A 20,786-nucleotide genomic window follows, 5' to 3' on the forward strand; every position below is an offset into this window, starting at 1 on the left:
AGATAGATCAACCAGACAAAAAATTAGCAAAGAAGTAGCAGAACTGAACCAGAGCTTGGAACAAATGGACTTCATAGACATATACAGAGTGTTCCACCCAACCACAGCAGAATACACATTTTTTTCAGCTGCACACGGATCATTTTCTAAAATAGACCACATACTAGTACATAGGTCACGCTTAAGTATATTCAAGAAAACAGAAATTATCCCATGCATATTATCTGACCACAGTGCAATGAAACTGGAAATAAATGACTAAAGAAACCAGAAAAAAACCCTAAATACATGGAAATTAAACACCACCTTATTCAGCAATCAATAAGTCACAGATGAAATTAAACAAGAAATTCAACAATATCTAAAATTCAATTAAAAATTAAAGCATAACTTATTGGAATTTATGAGATGTGATGAAAGCAGTTCTCAGAGGGAAATTCATAGCTGTGAACTCACACATTAGGAAAACAGAACGGGAACAAACAAACACCCTAATGCTGCACCTCCAACATCTAGAAAAGGAAGGGCAAACCAAACCCAGAGTTCAAAGATGGGAAGAAATCATAAAGATTAGAGCAGAAATTAATTCAACTGAGATGAAGAAAACAGTTCAAAGAATTAACGAACCAAAAAGCTGGTTCTTTGAAAGATTAAATAAAACTGATAAACCCCTAGCTAACCTCATCAAAAAGAGGAAAGAAAAAATTCAAATACAAGCAGTAAGGGATGAAAAGGGTGTAACTACTACAGATCCAGTGGAAATTCAGAAGATTATCAATAGCTACTTTGAGAATCTTTACTCTCACAGAACAGAAGACATAAAAGAAATTCCTAGACAGATTCCTAAAAAGGTACAAAGTACCAAAACTGAATCAAGAAGATATAACAACTCTCAATAACCAAATAACAGCCAATGAAATATGAAATATAATAAAGAGCCTGCTGACAAAGAAAATTCCAGGTCTTGCTGAATTCACAGCTGAATTCTACAAGAAATTCACAGAAGATATAATCCCTACACTCCTCAAACTCTTCAATGAAATTGAAAAGGAAACAGTTCTCCCAAAATCATTCCTGGAGACAGGTATTATACTGACACCAAAACCAGAAAAAGACACAACTAAAAAAGAGAACTACTGGCCTATCTCCCTCATGAACATAGATGCCAAAATCTTCAATAAAATCCTACCAAATAGAATGCAGCAAATGATCAAGAAGATCATACACCATGACCAGGTAGGATTCATCCCAGGGATGCAAGGATGGTTCAATATTCAAAAATCTATAAATGTAATACACTATATCAATAGACTGAAATCTAAAAACCACATGATCATCTCAATTGATGCAGAAAAGGCTTCTGACAAAGCCCAACACTCATTCATATTCAAACTCCTACAGAAAATTGAAACAGAAGGCCTCTACTTTAATCTGATAAAAGCCATCTATGACAACCCACTGACTAATATAATTCTCAATGGGGAAAAACTGAAATCTCTTACTCTCAAATCTGGTACAAGACAAGGATGTCCTCTATAACCCCTCCTATTCAATATAGTTCTGGAATCATTAGCTAGAGCCATTAGACAAGATGGAGAAATAAAAAGAATAAGAATAAGTAAAGAAGAAGTGAAACTATCATTATTTGCAGATAACATGATACTTTACATGGAAGATTCAAAAAACTCCACCAAGAGGCTACTAGAATTGATAGCAAATTCAGTAGCATAGCAGGATACAAAGTCAATACCCAAAAGTCAATAGCATTCCTCTACACAGATAACAAACACACTCAGAGGGAAATTAGAGAATCAATTTCCCTCATTGATATGTCCCTCTGAAAAAAAGAGATCGAAAAGGATTTCAGAAAATGGAAAGATATTCCCAGCTCCTGGATAGTAAGACCCATCATCATGATGATGGCCATACTCCCAAAATTGTTGTATAGATTTAATGCAATTATTATCAGACTACCACCAACATACCTCCCAGGCCTAAAGAAATTGTTCCTAAAATTCATTTGGAACCAAAAAAGCCCTAGAACAGCAAAGGCAATCCTGGCCAACAAAGACAAAGCAGGAGGCATTATAATTCCTGCCTTGAAATTATACTACAAAGCTATTGCGATAAAATCAGCATGGTACTGGCAACAAAATAGACTTGAGCATCAATGGAATAGATTAGAAGATGCAGAGGCCTCTAGGAACACACTGAGCCACCAGATCTTCAACAAAGGGGCCAAACACACTTACTAGAAGACAGTCTCTTTAACAAATGGTGGTGGAAAAATTGGCTCTCTACATGCCGAAAACTGAAACAACCCAGGTCTATCACCATGCACTAAACTAAAGTCAAAATGGATTAAAGAATTGAACATTAAAACAGAAACACTAAATCTGCTAGAAGAGAAAGCAGGAGGATCTCTTGATGACATAGGGGTAGGCAGAGAGTTCATGAACAAAACTCAAATTGCACGGGCAATACTTGACATGACCACCTCTCATTGAGAAGTTTTAGCATGTCAAAAGAAATTACCAACAAAGTGAAAAGACAACCCAGAAATTTCAAAAAAATCTTAACTAATAAGCACTCAGAAAAGGTCTGCTCTCTAGACTTTATAAAGAACTAAAGAACATTAGGGCCCCTAAATTTAAAGACCCAATCCAGAAATGGGCATCCGAGATAAACACACACTTCTCAGAGGACGAAATTAAAGAAGCGAATAAATATATGAAAAAATACTCCTCATCACTAGCCATCTGTGAAATGCAAATTAAAACAACACTGAGACACCATCTCACCCCAGAAAGAATGGCTATCATAAAGAAGTCAACCAACAACAAATGTTGGAGAGGCTGTAGGGAAAAGGGAACCCTTTTCCTCTGTTGGTCAGAGTGCAGACTGGTGCAACTGTTATGGAAATCAGTGTGGAGACTCCTTAAGAAACTAGGACTGGAAATCCCATTCAAACCTGCTATCCCCTTACTGGAAATTTTCCCCGAGGAACTGAAAATGTCATATCATAGTGATAATATGCATACCTATGTTTATAGCAGCACAATTTGTGATAGCCAGAGCTTACAAACAACCAAGATGCCCATCACACGTGGAATGGTTGAAAAAGATGTGGTATTTTTATACAATGGAGTATTATTCAACTATAAAGAATGATAAACTCAAAGTCTTCATACTTAAGTGGATGTCACTTGAAGATATAAGTGCAATAAACCAGACCCACATCTGTAAATATCGTATTGTCTCCCAAGTATAAGAACTCAAGAGGAATTACATATAGAAAAGTACAACACAAATAAAAGGAAAGCGAGAACTTGACTGGACAATGAGGAGCGGACAAGGCGAAAAGCTGGGAAACATGACAGGGGCAACGCCATGCATTTGTACACACAAGATGAGTGGGGCAGTGATCCTGGCGGACATCAGCAGATTTTTGAGACTAGCGGATGGCCAGTGGGATTCTCACCCTGACTAACTGTATATGCTGATGCCTGTGAGCCAGGCGGCTGCACTGAGGATGGCAATGTGTAATAGAGGGGTCACGTGTGGAGTGCCTGCCATCCTGGTCTTCTAAATATGCACTTCTTGTCATGACATACCAATTATTACCATACTGTCTCTCAAGTAAAGGTTGTTTTTTTTTTTAAAGGGTAATAAATGAAAAAAAAAGACACAAGAAGAAGAAAAAAATGTTACAGGTCTGTCTTGTTACAATTCTGTATATGGTTAGATTTCTAAATTTCTTTGTAAAAATATGTAAATGTTTATTTCTAGTTTTTTAAAAATATTTTTCCTTCATATTCTGTAAGGACTTAAAGTTCAACATATCAATATTTGATGAAAAATACTTGTTCCATGATATGACAAAGATGTTGGATATTTAGACAGATAGGGTAAACCAAACTGAATATATTGCAGGTTAATAATAAGCTTCTCTCCTGGAGGGTTAACAATCTCAGTTAGCAGATCAAAATTGGAGAAAAGGAAGGGCTGCAAGGTCAGCCAACATTTTCACCCTAGCCTTTCAAGGTCAGTGAAGACTCGGGACATAGTAAAACCTGTAGAGTAACATAATGTAATTCAGTTGTGCTCCACATTTTCTGATCAAGGAGATTATGGAGCCACAGAGGAAAGTGATCAATGATGTATAGTGCGCCTGGGGAAGAGTCACATGGAGAGAAAAAACATTCTCTTGGGCTTTCACAAAGAGCAAATTGGTCAAGCATTGGCCGTGACTCATCCTTATGGCTGACACTGACAAAGGATCTATAAAGTTCAGTATAAGGCTACAGGATAAATCCTGAGGGTACTTGACTGACCTTATCAGATACAAAAGTTACCTTTCTTGTTATAAAGGTCTTGCTTTATCTTGGTCTTAACCATCCAGCAGAAAAGTATAAAAACAAGGTATATAAAGTAAAGCCATATTAATACAATGAGCTGTAAAAGGCTCAAGTCAATAACTTGAGGATAACCCACTAATATTATAGACTGCTAGATAGTGTTGGATTGTCTTGCTGAATTCAAACACCTATAGTATTTAGATGCCAATACAATATCCACCTCTGACAGAACTAAACAAAAAAAAGGAGACACAAAGGAAAGATTATTTTATGTTTGTATATACAAAATAGGATAAATATACAGCTACTTTCGCTTAATTCAATGAGAAGAAAGAGGAGTACTAATAGTGTTTAGACAGAATATCCTGTCTGCTTCTTGTACTATAGATAACCACTAAGAAGATAACAATGTACAATGTATTAATTATTGAAACTGTCCTATTAATCAGCTTTGAAAATGTCTCATTTATATTTGTTTCTCAATAAAATTAAAATTTAAAAATACTATATTCAAAATGGCTAATCACTGGCCAATACTATCACCACTCTAAAAAAAAGTCAGAGCAACTTTAGACAATAGAAAGGTCGCCCTTAGGACTTCCATACAAATACTTCCTCTTATTCATTTCTTAATTTTTCTTTTCTTTTTTTTTTTCTTTTTTCTTTCTCTCTTTTTTTTGGTGTGTGGAACCAGGGATTGAACTCAGGCCCTTGTGCTTGCCTGGCAAGAGCTTATTCTACTGAGACATCTCCCCAGCCCCTATTTCTTAATTTTTCAACATAAACTATTTCAATTTCCTCATTCAACAAATGCACTCTGAATGTGTACTATGTGCTAGTGCCAGGATAGCTGAGCTCCTTTAAGCAAAGAAAACATAACAAAACACAAGAAAAACATAAAAGGAGGTAACCACAAAAGCAAAGAAAAAAACTCAATCTTTGAGTGGATTTTAGAGAGAGAGATACTAAACAAAATCTATAATTATACTTTGACCGTCTTCTAGATGAGTATTTTCTCAAGATAAAAGGTATTTGCATAAATATCTTAAAACTTGTTCTTATAAATTGTAAACTCTAAAAAGATACCAAATAAAGCTGGACATGGTCATGAAAGCTGTACTCCCAGGACTGTGGGAGGCTGAAGCAAGAGGGCTGCAAGTTCAAGCCTGGAAAGCTTATCAAAACTTTAAAGAGTTAATTATTGAAACTGTCCTACCAATTTGATCTGAAACTGTCTCATTGCTATTTGTTTCTCAATAAAATTAGGAAAAAACAAAAATTTTAAAAAGGAGTGGTTTTCTATGTGAAGACCCTGGTTTCAATCCCCAGTATTACAAAAACAAAAAAGAAAAGTACAAATAAAAGATGGCAATCTGGGACTTAAAGTTCAACATATCAATACTTGATGAAAAATACCTATTCCATGTTATGACTAAAATGTTTGATATTCAGACAGACAGTGAGGTTAAGCTTAACAGCCTAGGTTGTATGGTAATAACAATAAGCTTGTCTTCTAGAGGGTTAACAACCTAAGTTTGGAGACCAAAATTAGAGAAAAACGAAAGCCAACATTTTTGGCCCTAGCCTTCCAAGGTCAATTAAGACTCAGGACATAGGAGAACTTGTACTGTAACGTCATGTAACTCAGTAGTGGCCCAAATTTTCTGATCAAGGAGATTATGGGGCCAAAGAGGAAAGTGATCGATGATGTAGAGTGTGCCTAAGGAGAGTCACATGGAGAGAAAACATTCTCTCAGGCTTTCACAGAGAGCACATTGGCCAAGCAATGGCCGTGACTCATCCACACGGCTGACACTGACAAAGGTTCTACAATCTGAGGTACAGGATCTCAGGATAAATCCTGAGGGGATTTCACTGACCTTATCAGCCCCAAAAGCTACAACTCTTGTTGCATAGGTCCTGCTTTATCTTGGTCTTAACCATCCAGCAGAAAAGTATAAAAACAAAATATAAGAAGTAAAGCCATGCTGTTATGTTGAGCTGTAGGGGACTCAGGTCAACAACTTCTGACACTGCCAGTCAAGCAGAAGACCCAATACTATTATGGACTACTGGACTCTTTTAGAATATTTTGCTGAGTTAACACATCTATAATATTCAAATAACGGAGCTTAACAAAAAAAGGAGAAACAGATGAATGTCCATTTTGTATCTGTGTATTCAAAATGGTTAGGATAGATATATAGTTACATTCTCTTAATGAATAGAAGGATTTGTTCTAATGGTGTTTGTAAATAGGATATCATGTCCGCATCTTGTACAGCAATTAACCACTAGGAAGAATGTATGCAATGTGTTAATTATTGAAACTGTCCTACCAATTTGGTTTGAAGCTGTCTTATTGCTGTTTGTTTCTCAATAAAATTATGGAAAAGAAAAAAGGATGACAATCTTCAGCCACATGGTATTAACTAAAATGGTATAAAAAGAGATGAATATATTAAAAAATAATCCATAATTTACAAAAAGCATATCATCATTTTTTTATTATAAGGGTATCATTCAAAACTTATTTGACATCATCTTTTCATAAAATATGTAAGCAGAATGCACTTCATTCTGGTCATTCTCTTAGCTGTTAACACAAGTATTTTCACACTTTTTGTAGATACCTGTTATCATCTCTCATGTCAGGCAATTTTATTTTCTTAGCTTGTGCTTCCTCTACTGGCTCAAAAGTAGAATAACACAAAATCAAGGCTCAAATTCTATTACCAAATACTCACTGAATTTCTGTATTTTGATTCAGAAATTATGTTCTATATAATTTACAACAAATTCTGGAAAAAGATCTTAAGGAGATAAGTTTCAGCTAGATAGATTTTGAAAACCTTAAAGTATTACTTTGTCCTCCTGGATTGAATATACTTTAATGAAAGTGTACTATAGGTGACAAGTGAAACTGTTTTATACAAATACAAAATATTTCATTACACCATTAATCAATTTGATGGACTTACAATGCTGTATATCTGTCCATTGCAGACTGCACATCTCTACGGTAAACTGTTCGAAGAATGACCATGACAGGATCAAACTCCTGATCCCAGACTTCAGCTATTATGCAAACAAAGTAGAAACAGGATACTGACTTCATAGGAAGAAAGCCAATCTCCACCAATGACTTATTATATTTGTTAAGTACATTTTAAATTCAAAAGATTGAATACATTTTATTGTATTTGCCTTAAAAGCTTATTGTTGTGACTATTTTCCTATGTCAAAATCCCAATTTCAGCATTATACACATTCTCAAATCCCACAAGCACTACGGAAAGATAGCTTTATAATATCAATGCCTTACAATAACAGTTTAATTCACTGTTCTTGCCCTTTGTAAAGTGCCTACCAAAAAGTAAGAGTATATTAATACCTTTAAAAGTATTCAAAGTTAAAAACATAGAAAGTATTTGATTAAATAATGAACCACTGATTTTTGAGTGTCACTATACTTTCTTGTTTCCAAAAGAATTGGCTGCCCTTTGCTAAAATTAATGATTGTCCTTTTTACCTGCTGCATAATTAAGAACTATGATACTATGTATTTATGTGTACAAATAGTGGAATATAAGTATATGTGGTATTTTAATAATTATATAATTTGTTACTAATGTTACTAGAAAATTATAAGTTTCAAGTAAAATTCATGCCCTCACTAATAATCATGTTTAGGATGAAGTGAAAATTTTTATTTTAAGTTGATTCATTTAAGAAAATACCATAATATGAAGTACAGTATATAATAATAAAGATAATACTTAGGTAAAGCAAAAATTTAAAAGGTGGCTTGAGAATAACAATTTTGAAAACCACTGCCTTTTGATTAAAGTGCCTTCTCATTCTAACAAAATTCTTAACATTTGAAAACAGGGTACAAAGATTAAGCATATTTCAACTTTCTAGAACAAGAAATTGTTAACTATAGCACCCAGTCTATGTGAAATTCTGTTATGCATAATAACCATCTATATAGTGCATTTAAAAAGCAATTCCAAGATTCTACCCACAAAGACTCTGACAAGACCACGTGTACACATAGAAACATACCTTTAGGAGTATACATGCCTTGTTGCATTGAACCTCCAGGTTCAAAAACAGGAGCCTTAAAATCAGCGACAGCTGATAAAACTGACTCAAAGCTATAACTTCCTGGAATGATGCCACTTTTGGGGTTGGGATTCTCTGGAATATGATGTATGGGTCAAGAAAATGTCTTTGTGATTGAAAGTTCGTTTCCTAAGCCTTCCCAAAGTATTCTAGTTTCCAAATTGTTTTTAACTAAGCTAGAAATTAGTTGCAATATATAATGTTGGCCACAAGAGGGCTATTAATAGCTCAATAACTAAGAATTATCATTCTAAATCATTTTTAAACCAAAACATGAAAAAAATTAGACAACAGTTTTACGAGAACTAATTTTTCTAAAACCATGGAATTTCTCCAAAGTAAAAAGATACAAAGCAGATTTAAGAAGGAAAAGCAGCAAAACACAATGATCCTCTATTTTGTTTCACAGTAAGATAACTAATTTCTTAAATTCTTTTTTTTTTTTTTTTTTTTCAATGAGAGTCTTGTGGTTTTTTTTTTGCGGAACCAGGGATTGAACTCAGGCCCTTGTGCTTACCAGGCAAGTGCTTATTCTACTGTGCCATCTCCCCAGCCCCTTAATTCTTTTTTTTTTTTTTCCTGCCTCAGGTTTATTTGTACAAAGACCACAGGAGGACACCAACCTCCCACAGATGGCACCCCAGTCCTTCTGTTTTTACATCAGCAGTAAGAGGCTTTCACTGTGGAGTCTTCACAGGGGCCTGAGCACCTTTGGGAGCCTGGGCTGGAGCAGAAGCTGGAGCCTGGGCCTTGGCTGGAGCAGAAGCTGGAGCCTCAGCCTTGGCTGGAGCCTGGGCCTTTGGCCGGCAAGCCCTGCGACCCTTGGCAATGCGGGCACGGATACGCTTCCCAAGCTTCGGGTGGGCAATATAGGCAAGTCGAGCGAGCCTGCGGTTTACTCCCTTTGGAATGATCTTGGGCTTGACCTCCTTGGGCTTGACGAGGGCCTAGATAGCCTCGGCGCGTGCACTCATGGCCTTGGCATTGTTTGCTTGCATCTTCTTGAAGCCCTTCTTGTTGTGCTTCTTGGCAAAACGCATGTTCCTAAGGAACTTGGGATCCACCCCCTTCAGAGATTCGTATCTTTGTGACCGAGGTTTCTTGATGCCATTTCTGTGCCATTTTCGGGACTGGTTGTGCATGGTGTGGTTCTTGGACTTGGCCATAACTGCACTGTAAACCGCGGCGACCAAGCGCCTGGAACCGCCCCTTAATTCTTAAATTCAAATCTACACCCTATGCTTGCTCTGTAGCACAATCTATAATGGTTAATGAAATTGTAAAATAATAACAAAAATTGATGTTGCTTATGAAACTTTTTAATAGTAGTCAAATAAGTATTCTAAGGAGTTATTTGACAAAATCTTAATTTCAAGCCAATTCTTTCCAATACAGTTAGAATATACATACAAACTGTACCCAGATATTTTCATAATAAAATTATAGTCTTTAAAATTTTATTAAAAAAGAGGTACTCATTCTGTGTTCAGTCTTACACAAAGAACTACAAATTTGCAGTTTGAAACCAATAATTTACAAACTTAAAAATTATTTAATATTATCAATAAAAATCTTCATAATATTTAAAATCCTGGAACTGTAAGTTGTACCTCTAATTGTCAAACACAATTTTGGATTATCTAAACAGATAAAATAGACTTAGATTTTTTTTTTTAACAAAATATCCAGCTTCCTTTCACTAATGCTCTCCTAAAAGACGAGTTCCTAGGGTGTTCAATGCCATCATCCTGGTTCTCAGAAGGACAACCTCTGAGAGGTAGTAATGAGAGGTGGTAAGAGTCCCCATCAGTAGCTATAAACACGTACTTGAGCAAATAACTGGCATTCTTTTTCCACATTATTTTTCAAGTTGGGGGGGCATGGTGGTACTAGCACGTAGCCTCAGCTACTCAGGAGGATGAGGTAAGAGAATCAGAAATTCAAGGGCAACCTAGGTAACTTAGATTTTCTCAAAATAAAAATAAAACAGGCTAGGGATATAGCTCAGTTGTTGGGTATCTTTATACCACAAAAAAATTCCCAATACTACAAATAAAATCCCAAGTAGAGTACTACAAAATTAATCTTAAAAACTGTCATAATCAATAAAAATCATGTTATTTTATATCCTACAATAGAAAATTTTACTTTTGAAAGGATATAAGGTCCAGCAATGAGCTATGTGTCCTGTCATTCATACAGAGCTGGGCTACCATCTCAGCCCTGAGAATCTCATCATCAGACATTCCTAGAATTATTACAAACAGAATAAATCTGAATATATTTTTAAAAAGTAGAGGAACTTATTACACATTTTATTTGGTTGTTTTTATCAAATATTGAGAAGCTTCAAATTCAAGACCACACTGCAATGCCCCACATTTAACTGGTTTATCCAGATATTTGTAGTTCAAAACAAAAGAAATTTTAAGCAAAGAAATTGTTAAAGGCTCTTTCACCTGGCCACGATGGCACAAACCTGTAATCCCAGCATTCTGGAGACTAAGGGAGGAGAATCCCAGCTTAGTAAAACAGTCTCAAAATGAAAAATAACAAAGGGCTGAGAGTAGCTCAGAGCACGAAGGTCCCTGGTTCAACTCTCAGCATCACAAAAAAAAAAAAAAGGTTATTCCAAAAGATCTAGCAATCATACAACACATCAAGACTTTTAAACTATGTTTAAATATAACCACATCCTTTCCATTTTCCATAATGCAGTTATCACAGAGAAAGGAAAAGAAAAGTATTTCAGTATTATTAGTGTTCGTGGTTTTTACCTAAATGTAAACGAAGACTCAAAAGAATCACAAGGAACGTAAGAGCGCCTTCTAACATGGATCTTTCATGCTCCGCATCCAGTACTGTATTTTGATGTTGTGATGCCATTGTCAATAAATCTACTACTTTAAATCTATAAAAAGAGGTATTTTAGTGAAACATTTTCATAGTTTAGACATTTATAGAAGTTAAAACAAAATTATCTTAAATTCCAAATGCTTAATACCTGTCTTAATAAAATTATGCTTACCTTTCAAAGACAGATGATATAAAATAATCTGGGTCAAGTCTAGAAGCACAAACCTTTAAAAGAAGAAAAAGCTGTACTTCTCAATATTCAGTTTTACTTCTTAATGTCATAAAAATGTGTTCTGGATTTTATGATGTTCTGACATATTAGGGAGGAGCCTTACAGACCAAGGGAGATAATAGCTAATTCCTGAATAGTAAAACCTTACTTAAGATATGCACCTCTGGCAAGCCAACCACTACTTTATCTAATTCTCACATTCCAACCCAATGTTCCCCTGCTCTAAATCAACCCAGAACCAAGTACCACACAGCTCCTAAGTACAGCTCCCATGAAGCAAAGCCCACAAGAATTATTCAAGCTACCCAAGTCTAAATTGCTTCTCCTGCTCTACTTGCTTTTCCTGCAGAAGCCCAGAAATCACTCACATCTGCCTGCCTGCTGGCAAAAGCCTGATGCCTCCTTTGTGGCCCTACATGATATGGCCATCCCCTAAGAAATGTAAGTGAGGAATTCTTGTTGTAATGTCACTGCCCTCTGTATGTCATCACTCACTTGTCTTTATAAATTAAAATTCATTAGGTACAAGCAGACACTTCAAAGCTCCAACATGTGCACTGTCAAGTAACTTACCTGTAATAGGTAAATGTCAGGATCAATCATAGAATTACAGAAATGAGACTGGACGTAGGTCATAGCTTGTCCTTTGATTTGCAAACCATTTCTTACCCACATATTGCTGTGGATTTCAGCAAGACTTGCCTAAAAAAAAAAGTACATTTGACAATAATCTTCATAAAATTGTCTTATATTGAGCAAACATTTAAAAATATTTTAGAATTTAATTAATCATAATATGAGCCTGACATTCTGTCCAATGGAATTCAATTCCATTTGTTTTTGTTTTTTTGTTTTTTGGGTTTTTTGGTTTTGGTTTTGGTGGTGGTGATGGTGATAATGTTGTGGTTGCTGTTTGGGTCTTGTTTTGTTATTTGCCAAGTGGTTGACTTGGGATTTTTGTTTTTTAATTTTTTAAGGCAGAGTCTTCTTATATAGCCCATTCTGGACTTGAACTTATGATCCTCCTATCTCAGCCTCCTAGAGTACTAACATCAGCATGCATCACATTTGTCTCCTATTTTTAAACTTGTGAAATAAAAATTGTGCTTCAGACAGCCACCTTTTTTAGAGTTCATACAGGTGTAAGTTTTCCATGGTGGCCTCTGGATACATTTAAAGTAACTTCACTGAAATCTTTCACAGGAAATCAATGCTCATTTTTCTCCAATGTCTTCCTCCAAAACAAACAAACAAACAAGAGCATATATGCATAAAGTCTTTTTGAGGTATGGGGGTACCAGAACTCAAACTCGAGACCTTGTACTTGCCAGGCAGGCACTTATGCCACTGGGCTATATAGCTGGCCCCATAATGTCTAAAGAAAAGTAATACGGTAAGTACAAAACTAATTGTCCAAAATCAATGAATACATTCTACATTTTCAATTCAATTTTACTCAAAATTTAATCTAAATAATTAATTCTCCAAATAACAGGAAAGCTAAAAAAAACCACAATTTTCTTACATTAATATTTAATTATTGACGTGTTTATGTCCAGTCACAATTAAAAATAAGCAATCATAACTTCATCTTTACTCGTTCTTAGCCCCTAGAATAGTTCAAAAATAATCTAAAATGAACAGAAAAAAATAAATTGAAACACAAGTCTAATGTATATGAAAGTTTGGCCATGAAATTAGTACAAACACTCTAAGAAGTCACAGTATTTATTCAAACTAGTTCTTTTCTTTCCCTTCTTAAATTAGACAAAAAAACTAAAAACCAACAAAGGAATTACCCCAAACTATGTAGAAAATAAAATACTGGAAGCTTGAAGACTAGAACTTGTTGATCACCTAACTTCCAAGTGTTAAATACATTAAAATCTCTCTGTGAGTAAATATAGTAAAGAATTCCTAGGGAAATTAAAAGTGAATCTTATGGAAGAAAAAAATGCCTAAACACAATCTGGCCAAAATATAAGAATTAAATTTTTTTTTTTTAATTTTCAAACATTCTGGCTATAATCACAATGACAAAGACACACAAAATAAAGTAAGAAATCCAATTCCAAACACTTTAAAAGGATGAATACATACTTGAATTTGGAGTGGGTGAATCATTAATTTCATTAACATTTCCTGATCTGGTAAAACAGAATCCAGATCTAATTCTTGACATTTCACAGCCTACAAATTATAACACAAAAGTTAGTAATTTGATATTTTTTCCCAAAACCAAAAAAATTGTTCCTTTAAAAAAACAAAACAATTGCTTAGTAACAGTCTTACCTTACTCAAAAACATGGCATAGTAACGATGTAGGGGCAGATGAAAAGTGACTTGGTTTGGTGCTGGCTGGAACAAACAAAATCCACAAGTCAAAGAATGTTTAGAGAATTTCTAAGAAGGTTTTTTGTTTTGTTTTGGGTTTTTTGGCAGTACCAGGGATTGAACTCAGGACCCTTTGCTTGCTAGCCAGGTGCTTATTCTACTGAGCTATCTCCCCATCCCAAAGAAGGTTTTAAAATATTAAAATAATACTGTCACTGGGAATATAGGTTAGCAGCATAAGCACTTGTCTGGTAAACGCAAGCTCAATCCCCAGTACCAAAAAAAAAAGCAAACAACAACAACAAAAGACACACAATACTCTCACCCGAAGATATTTTTACCCTATTTTTATCAAAATTTAAAATTTGAGAAAATATAGTCTTAAAAATTCACTTTAGGGCTGGGAAATAGCTCAGCAGAATAAGCACTGCCTGGCAAGCACAAGTTCCTGAGTTCAATCCCCAGTACCACAAAAAAAAAAAAAAAAAAAAAAAAATCACTATAGAATTACTTCCATTTAAAATACCTCAATACAAGCTCCTTAAAGGCAGACATATATATACTACCCATCTTTGAACCTTCTGGAATGCCTAGCACAGATTAAACTTCATTAAGATCACTAGAGAAACAAATGATAGAATGGATTACACTCCATGATACTGCCCTTGGAATTCTTTAAACACAATGCTAGTGATAAGAATAACACTAATAGCCACTCACCCTGCTAAATACCTCACTTTACCCTCACAAGAGCCTATAGAGCAAGAAATATAACATCCAATTCTACAAATAGGGACAATCTTTTTTTTTTTTTTTTAGAACCAGTGATTGAACTCAGGTCCTTGAGCTTGCCAGGGAAGCACTTATTCTAAGTCATCACCAGGGACAACTTTTTAAAAATATAAGTAACTTCAATAGCGCTGAACTCAACAGTTGGTGTGGACTCCGGTGTTGTATTCAGATTGCTAAGAGGGTTTCGATAGCTCTAAACTGAAACACAGAACCAAGGCATCTTTCAATTTCCTCACCAGCTGGCTAAGAGGCTCCACCAGTGCCAAACATATCAGCCTACTCAAGAAAACTTAGTAAATATTATGTCAGTGACTTTGCAGCCTTGTGAATGTTATAAAAATGTTTTAGATCTATGAATCTCATGGACCATTATATCACCGTTGGGCAAAAGTATACCACACTTGTTTGTCTTACACAAATGAGAAAAATTAATAAACTGTTAATATTTTAAAAAGCTTTTAGTAAATATTTTCCTATGAAAAATTTTATTGGAACATTCATATAATTGTGCTAAATTGATTACTTCATAGAAGTTATAAGGAGTTGTAATATGTCACTAGCTCTGAAATAATTATTTTTCAACATTATTACAAGAATAGGAACCCCATAATCTAAAGAATATAGAAAGTTGTTCTTTTCTGTTTGGTTTTGTTTTTTGCAGTTAAGGCTGGCCTTGACTGTGCCATGTACTTCTGGCTGGCCTCAAACTCAGGGCAACTCTGGCTACTATGCAGCCCAAGCTGGTCTGGAACTCATGGTGATTCTCCTGCCTCAGCCTTACAAATGCTGGGATTACAAGCATGGGACAGCACACATAACAAATTGAAATTTACCCTGTAAAAATAAAGTCTGATACATACCAAAACATAGATGAATCTTAAAAATATTTTACACTGAAATAACCAGTTATAAAAGAAAAATATAGTCAGGAATGAAAGCTAGCATCTGTAATCAGCTGCTCAGAAGACTAAGGCAGAAACATTAAAGACTAGGCAATTACCAGTCTGAGAAATTAATAAGACCCAATTTAAGGGGAAAAAAAAAAAAAAAAAAAAAGCCAGGCTTGGTATCACACGCTTGGAGAATCACACTGGAGAATCACCACGTTCCAGACCAGCCTGGGCTACACAGTTGAGTTCAATCCTGGGCTGAACTACATAGCAAGGCTATGTCTCTAAAAAACAGGGGAAAAATGCTATGTATATAGCGCAGAGGCACAAACCTGTCTTGCAAGCACAAGGTCCTGAGTTCAGTTCCTCATACCAAAAACTGAATAAATAAGCAAATAAACAAACCAGGAAAAAAAAAAAAAAAAGACATATACTGTATGGCTTCACGTATGAAGTATTTGGAGTACAGAAATTCATAGAAACAGTACATTCAATTGGGGTGGCTGGGGGCTGGATGAGAGCAAGGGGAGTAGTTATTTAATGGGCATAAAATTTCAGTTTTTTGGGCTGTGGAGATAGCTCAGCAAAACAAGTGCTTGCCTGGCAAGTGCAAGGGCCTGAGTACAATCCCCAGTTCTGGAAAAAAAAAAAAAAATTGTTTTTGCTATTTTTTCATGTGTGTGTGTCTTTTTTTATTTTATTCAGGGTTTTCTGTTTGGTTAGTTTGGTTTGGTTGAATTGTTTTTTAGGAGCGGTTTATTTTTGGTTTTGGTGCAGAGGACCAAACCCAGGGCTTCCAGCTTGCTAGGCAAATGTTCTACCACTGAGCCAAATCCCCAGCCCCTAAAATTTCAGTTTTGTAAGATGAAACAGTCCACAAAATTGGTTACACAATATTAACATACTTTACAGTACTGAATTATGAACTGAAACTGGTTAGGTAATACGTGTCATGTTATGTGGCTCTTACCACAACTGAAAGTTTATTTTTTCATACATCCTCCCCCCTAACATTTTTTTGTGTTTAGCCTTGAACCTAGACAATGTGGATTTTTGTCCATACGGATCCTGACTCTACCTTAATCAAAGCATTCTGATTTTCATCTGTGTCTAATTATACATCTTCAAGCTTAAACTTCATTTAAATAGTAATCAGATAATCATCCAAGAGAACACTTTCCAGTTTCAGAAGCACTCCAACCTACTTCCAGCCTGCTATATTCCTTTGTCCTGTCCACACTTAGACATGAGCTAGAGCTCTACCTTTTCTTAAACTAGTTCTCATGAATATCTGAACTGTTAGAAATTATTGCTGAAATGACAGTATCACTAAAACTGCAGGAGTGAAGTGAAGCAAAATTATTTGAGAATTACACAGTTAAAGGCATGAAATTAATTTACAATATGAAGCTACAGATAGAACATATATGATTCTAGAGTTACCATATGACTAAGTAATTCTACTGCTATATGTATGATATATGCAACAGCTGAATTCAAAGAAATAGTGTATTTTCTAGGAAATATGCAGACATGACTAATGTACTATGGAATTATCTAAATGCCAAGATACCATTCTACATTTTTATTCTTTGGAACTATTTACCAGTCCAATTATTTAAATATAGGATGACCAAAAACTGTAATTCTTTTCATTAATTTTTAAGATAATGTAACAAGACATAAAAATGACAATTTTTATCAAATTTATTCAATACAAGAATTGACTGGTTGGCCTGGAGATGTAGCTCAGTGGCAGAGTGCTTGCCTAGCATGCATAAGGCCCTGGATTCAATCCCTAGTACTAACCAAGAAAAAAAAAAAAAACGAAAAGAATCAACTAGTTGAAATGGCCCCTGCCTAAGCAATGCTCAGGATAGTCAGTATGTAAATCAACACACTGCCTGAGTGACATTTAGAGTAAACTGTAAAATGGTTAAAGTCTAATAATATTAACTGAATTTTTTCCTCCATTCACAAAAGTACTCATTATCTTCTATTAAATGAGATCTAACATTTCTTTAAGTGCTTTTATATGTATCAAAAATATACATACCTCATCTACAAAATTAATAGCATCAAACCAGTCTTGAAGCGCTTCAAGGCAATACCTTACAACATTTCGGGTATATTCTTGAGTTTCCTAAAAAATCAACTTATGTGAATTTTATAGTATATAAAATTTGTATATTTTTACATCAAATATATAATACATAAGTATACTCATCACTAATATAATAAAATGTTACATTTTCAAGATAAAATGTGTATCTGCCACTTCAAGAAATCAGACCTTCATAAACAGTACAATCAGTGATAATATGAACATTAAAGAATGCAACATACTTCCTCTTATATATTCCCAAGAATATGTCAAAACTAAAAAAGACTTACAGATTCAAATTAGTTCCATTTCAAAACACTCTCCCAAAAATTACGAATTCCTTAATACCTTAAAATTACAAATACCTACTTTTGAATAGGTATAGAGTATCCTGGATGCTGATAAAAAAGCATTAGATGGGGCTGGTGAGATGGCTCAGTGGTCTAAAGCACCTACTTAAAACAAGCTTAACAAAGTAGAGGGACCACGGTTCAATCCCCCAGCACCACATGCCAGCCAGCCCTGCCCCCTGGTGGGCTGAGCTGGCCACACACACATACATACACACACAAATAAATAAATAAATAAAGCATTAGAAACAATGATGATTAGAAATAGATAATGTAGGGGCCGGGGAAATAGTTCAGTAGAATAAGTACCTGCCTGGCAAGCAGTAGTCCTGAGTTCAGTCCCCAGTACCACAAAAAAAAAAGAAGAAAGAAAGAAAGAGAGACAGAGACAGACAGAGAGAGAGAGACAGAAAGAGAGAGAGAGAGAGAGAGAGAGAGAGAGAGAGAATGTACTACTTAAGGTCATTGACTTGTATACCTAAAAATGGTTAAAGTGGTAAATTTTGTTACTTGTGTTTAACACAATGAAAAAGGCACAGAACATAATATATATATATATACAGTAAACAGTCTATGCTACCATGTCTTGCAACATAATGGGAAGAAGTAATTGTAAATTTGAAATAGGACATTCTAAAAGGCAATTACGGTGCTAAGTGGATCCACTAATATAGGCAAATATTAAATTAAATTAAATTAAAATATAAACCAAGAAAAGCCTCTCATAGGGGCCAGGGAAATGGCTCAGTAGAATAAGCGCTTGCCTGGCAAGTGCAGGGGTCTGAGTTCGATCCCTGGTTCCACAAAAAAAAAAAAAAAAAAAAAAAAAAAGCCTCTCATAAAAACAATAATAAATGAGCAAAGGATTTAAATAGACATTTCTCCCAAATCAATATACAAGTAGCTAGTACATACATAAAAAGATGTTCAACATCATGAGAAATTGCAAATAAAAGTTACAATGAGGTAACACTTCACCCCATAAGGAAAAACATCACTTTAAAAATATAAAATAAAATGTTAGAATGTACAAGGCCAGGGAAATGGCTCAGCAGTCTAAGCGACTGCCTGGCAAGCACATGGACCCGGGTTCAGTCCCCAGTACCTTATGCCCTGTTACCAGGCCACTGTGCTGGGCACCAAAATCAAGCATGGTGGCACATGCCTGTATTTCCAGCACTGGGGAGGCTGAGATAGGAGGATCACAAGGAGTCTGAGCTGCGTAGCAAGACCCTGTACCAAACAAACAAATAAACGATTTTTTTTTAAAAAGAATGTAGACCCCCAGGGTGCACTGAGATGGCAATCGAGACTGGGCGTGATGGAGCACGCCTGTAATTTCAGCTCTTGGGAGGCTGTAAACAAGGGGATCACTAGGAGTCCGATCTAGTAGTAAGACCCTGAACACCCTGTAGACCCTTCTCTAAAAACACAAAATAAATAAATATTAAATAAAAAACAAAAAAAGAATGTAGAAACATTACATGTTCATACATTGCTGATGAGAATGTAAAATGGTACAGCTGATTTGAAAATTAATTAGTGCTTCCTCGGTAAATGAAAGAGTTACCATATGTGATTAATTCTGCAGCAATATATATTCTTCACCTAGAGAAGTGAAAACATCTGTTCACATAAAAATTGCACACAAATGTTCACAGTACCATTATACAGAGAAGTCCCAAAAAGTAGAAGCAATCCATATGTCCATCAACTTAAATATGGAATATTGTAACATGGAATATTATTTAGCTATGAAAAGGAATGGATTTCTGATATATACATTAACACAATGGAATCCTCAAAACATTACTCTAAGTAAAAAAGCCAGCAACAACAGTCTACATATGGCAGGATTCCACTGATAGGAAACATCCAAACTAGGACTTTCATCAAGACAAAAGTGAGTAAGTGGTTTCCAGAGGATAAGAAGAATTTGGAATTGGTAGGTATGCAGTTTCTTTTGGTGGCAATGGCAATGTGGAAATAGTGGCAATGTACAACTTTGGAAATAAGATTACAAACTCCTGAATTGTACACCTTAAAATAGTTAACATGGTAAATTTAATGTCAATCTTATCCAAACTTTAAGGGCTGAGGATGTAGCCCAATGGTAAAGTTCAATTATTCTATGACATTACCACGTAGGTTCTTGCCTTCTTCCACTGCCATCACAGAAAGCAAACATCACTTATCATCTTGTCAATCTTGTTTCCATCTATGTGATTTATCTTTATAAAAATGTTACTTCACACATTCTGTCACCTACCTTTCACTGAATACAATTTAATGGAACTTGTCGTAAATAATCTTCGTTAAACTAATGTGGCAGATAACTCAAAGTTCAACACCTAATGCTACCACAAAAAAAATAGAGATAGATAGATAGATAGATAGATAGATAGATAGATAGATAGATAGATTATCAGCCAACTCCACACTACATAAAGGTCTCTGTATGTGAGGTTGGGGATGAACCCAAGGCTTCATACACTAGGTAAGTACTGTACTACTGGTACAGCAGCATCCCTAGCTCAATTCCACTTCAAGAACAGCATATTTTAAAATGATGTTCAAATTATCTGTCTCTCATCTTCCCACTACTATATCTACGCCCCCCCAAAAAAAATCATCATACTAATTTATTAGCCATTAATTTTTCGACATTTAGTAAATTATGTAAGATTTGAGTCTTAGATTCTCCATAAGTAAAAGACGGACACAATATATACCTCCTAGCAG

At 35.2% G+C, this 20,786-nt stretch overlaps 1 protein-coding gene across 1 annotated transcript in view; it reads right to left on the bottom strand.

Moving 5' to 3' along the window:
- Ubr3 (ubiquitin protein ligase E3 component n-recognin 3 (putative)) overlaps window positions 1–20,786 on the bottom strand; it is a 187,218-nt gene that overhangs the window by 139,072 nt on the left and 27,360 nt on the right. The window contains exons 5-13 of the mRNA XM_023719126.1: window positions 17,647–17,733; window positions 13,867–13,932; window positions 13,675–13,764; window positions 12,148–12,276; window positions 11,515–11,567; window positions 11,264–11,397; window positions 10,647–10,734; window positions 8,427–8,566; window positions 7,340–7,436 (exon numbers count right to left, since the gene is read on the bottom strand). Coding sequence (XP_023574894.1) covers window positions 7,340–7,436; window positions 8,427–8,566; window positions 10,647–10,734; window positions 11,264–11,397; window positions 11,515–11,567; window positions 12,148–12,276; window positions 13,675–13,764; window positions 13,867–13,932; window positions 17,647–17,733 — 884 coding nt within the window. The remainder of the gene's footprint in view (window positions 1–7,339; window positions 7,437–8,426; window positions 8,567–10,646; window positions 10,735–11,263; window positions 11,398–11,514; window positions 11,568–12,147; window positions 12,277–13,674; window positions 13,765–13,866; window positions 13,933–17,646; window positions 17,734–20,786) is intronic.

This window comes from Octodon degus, unplaced genomic scaffold (assembly GCF_000260255.1).
Source record: "Octodon degus isolate 3935 unplaced genomic scaffold, OctDeg1.0 scaffold00065, whole genome shotgun sequence".
NCBI classification, from domain to species: domain Eukaryota; kingdom Metazoa; phylum Chordata; class Mammalia; order Rodentia; family Octodontidae; genus Octodon; species Octodon degus.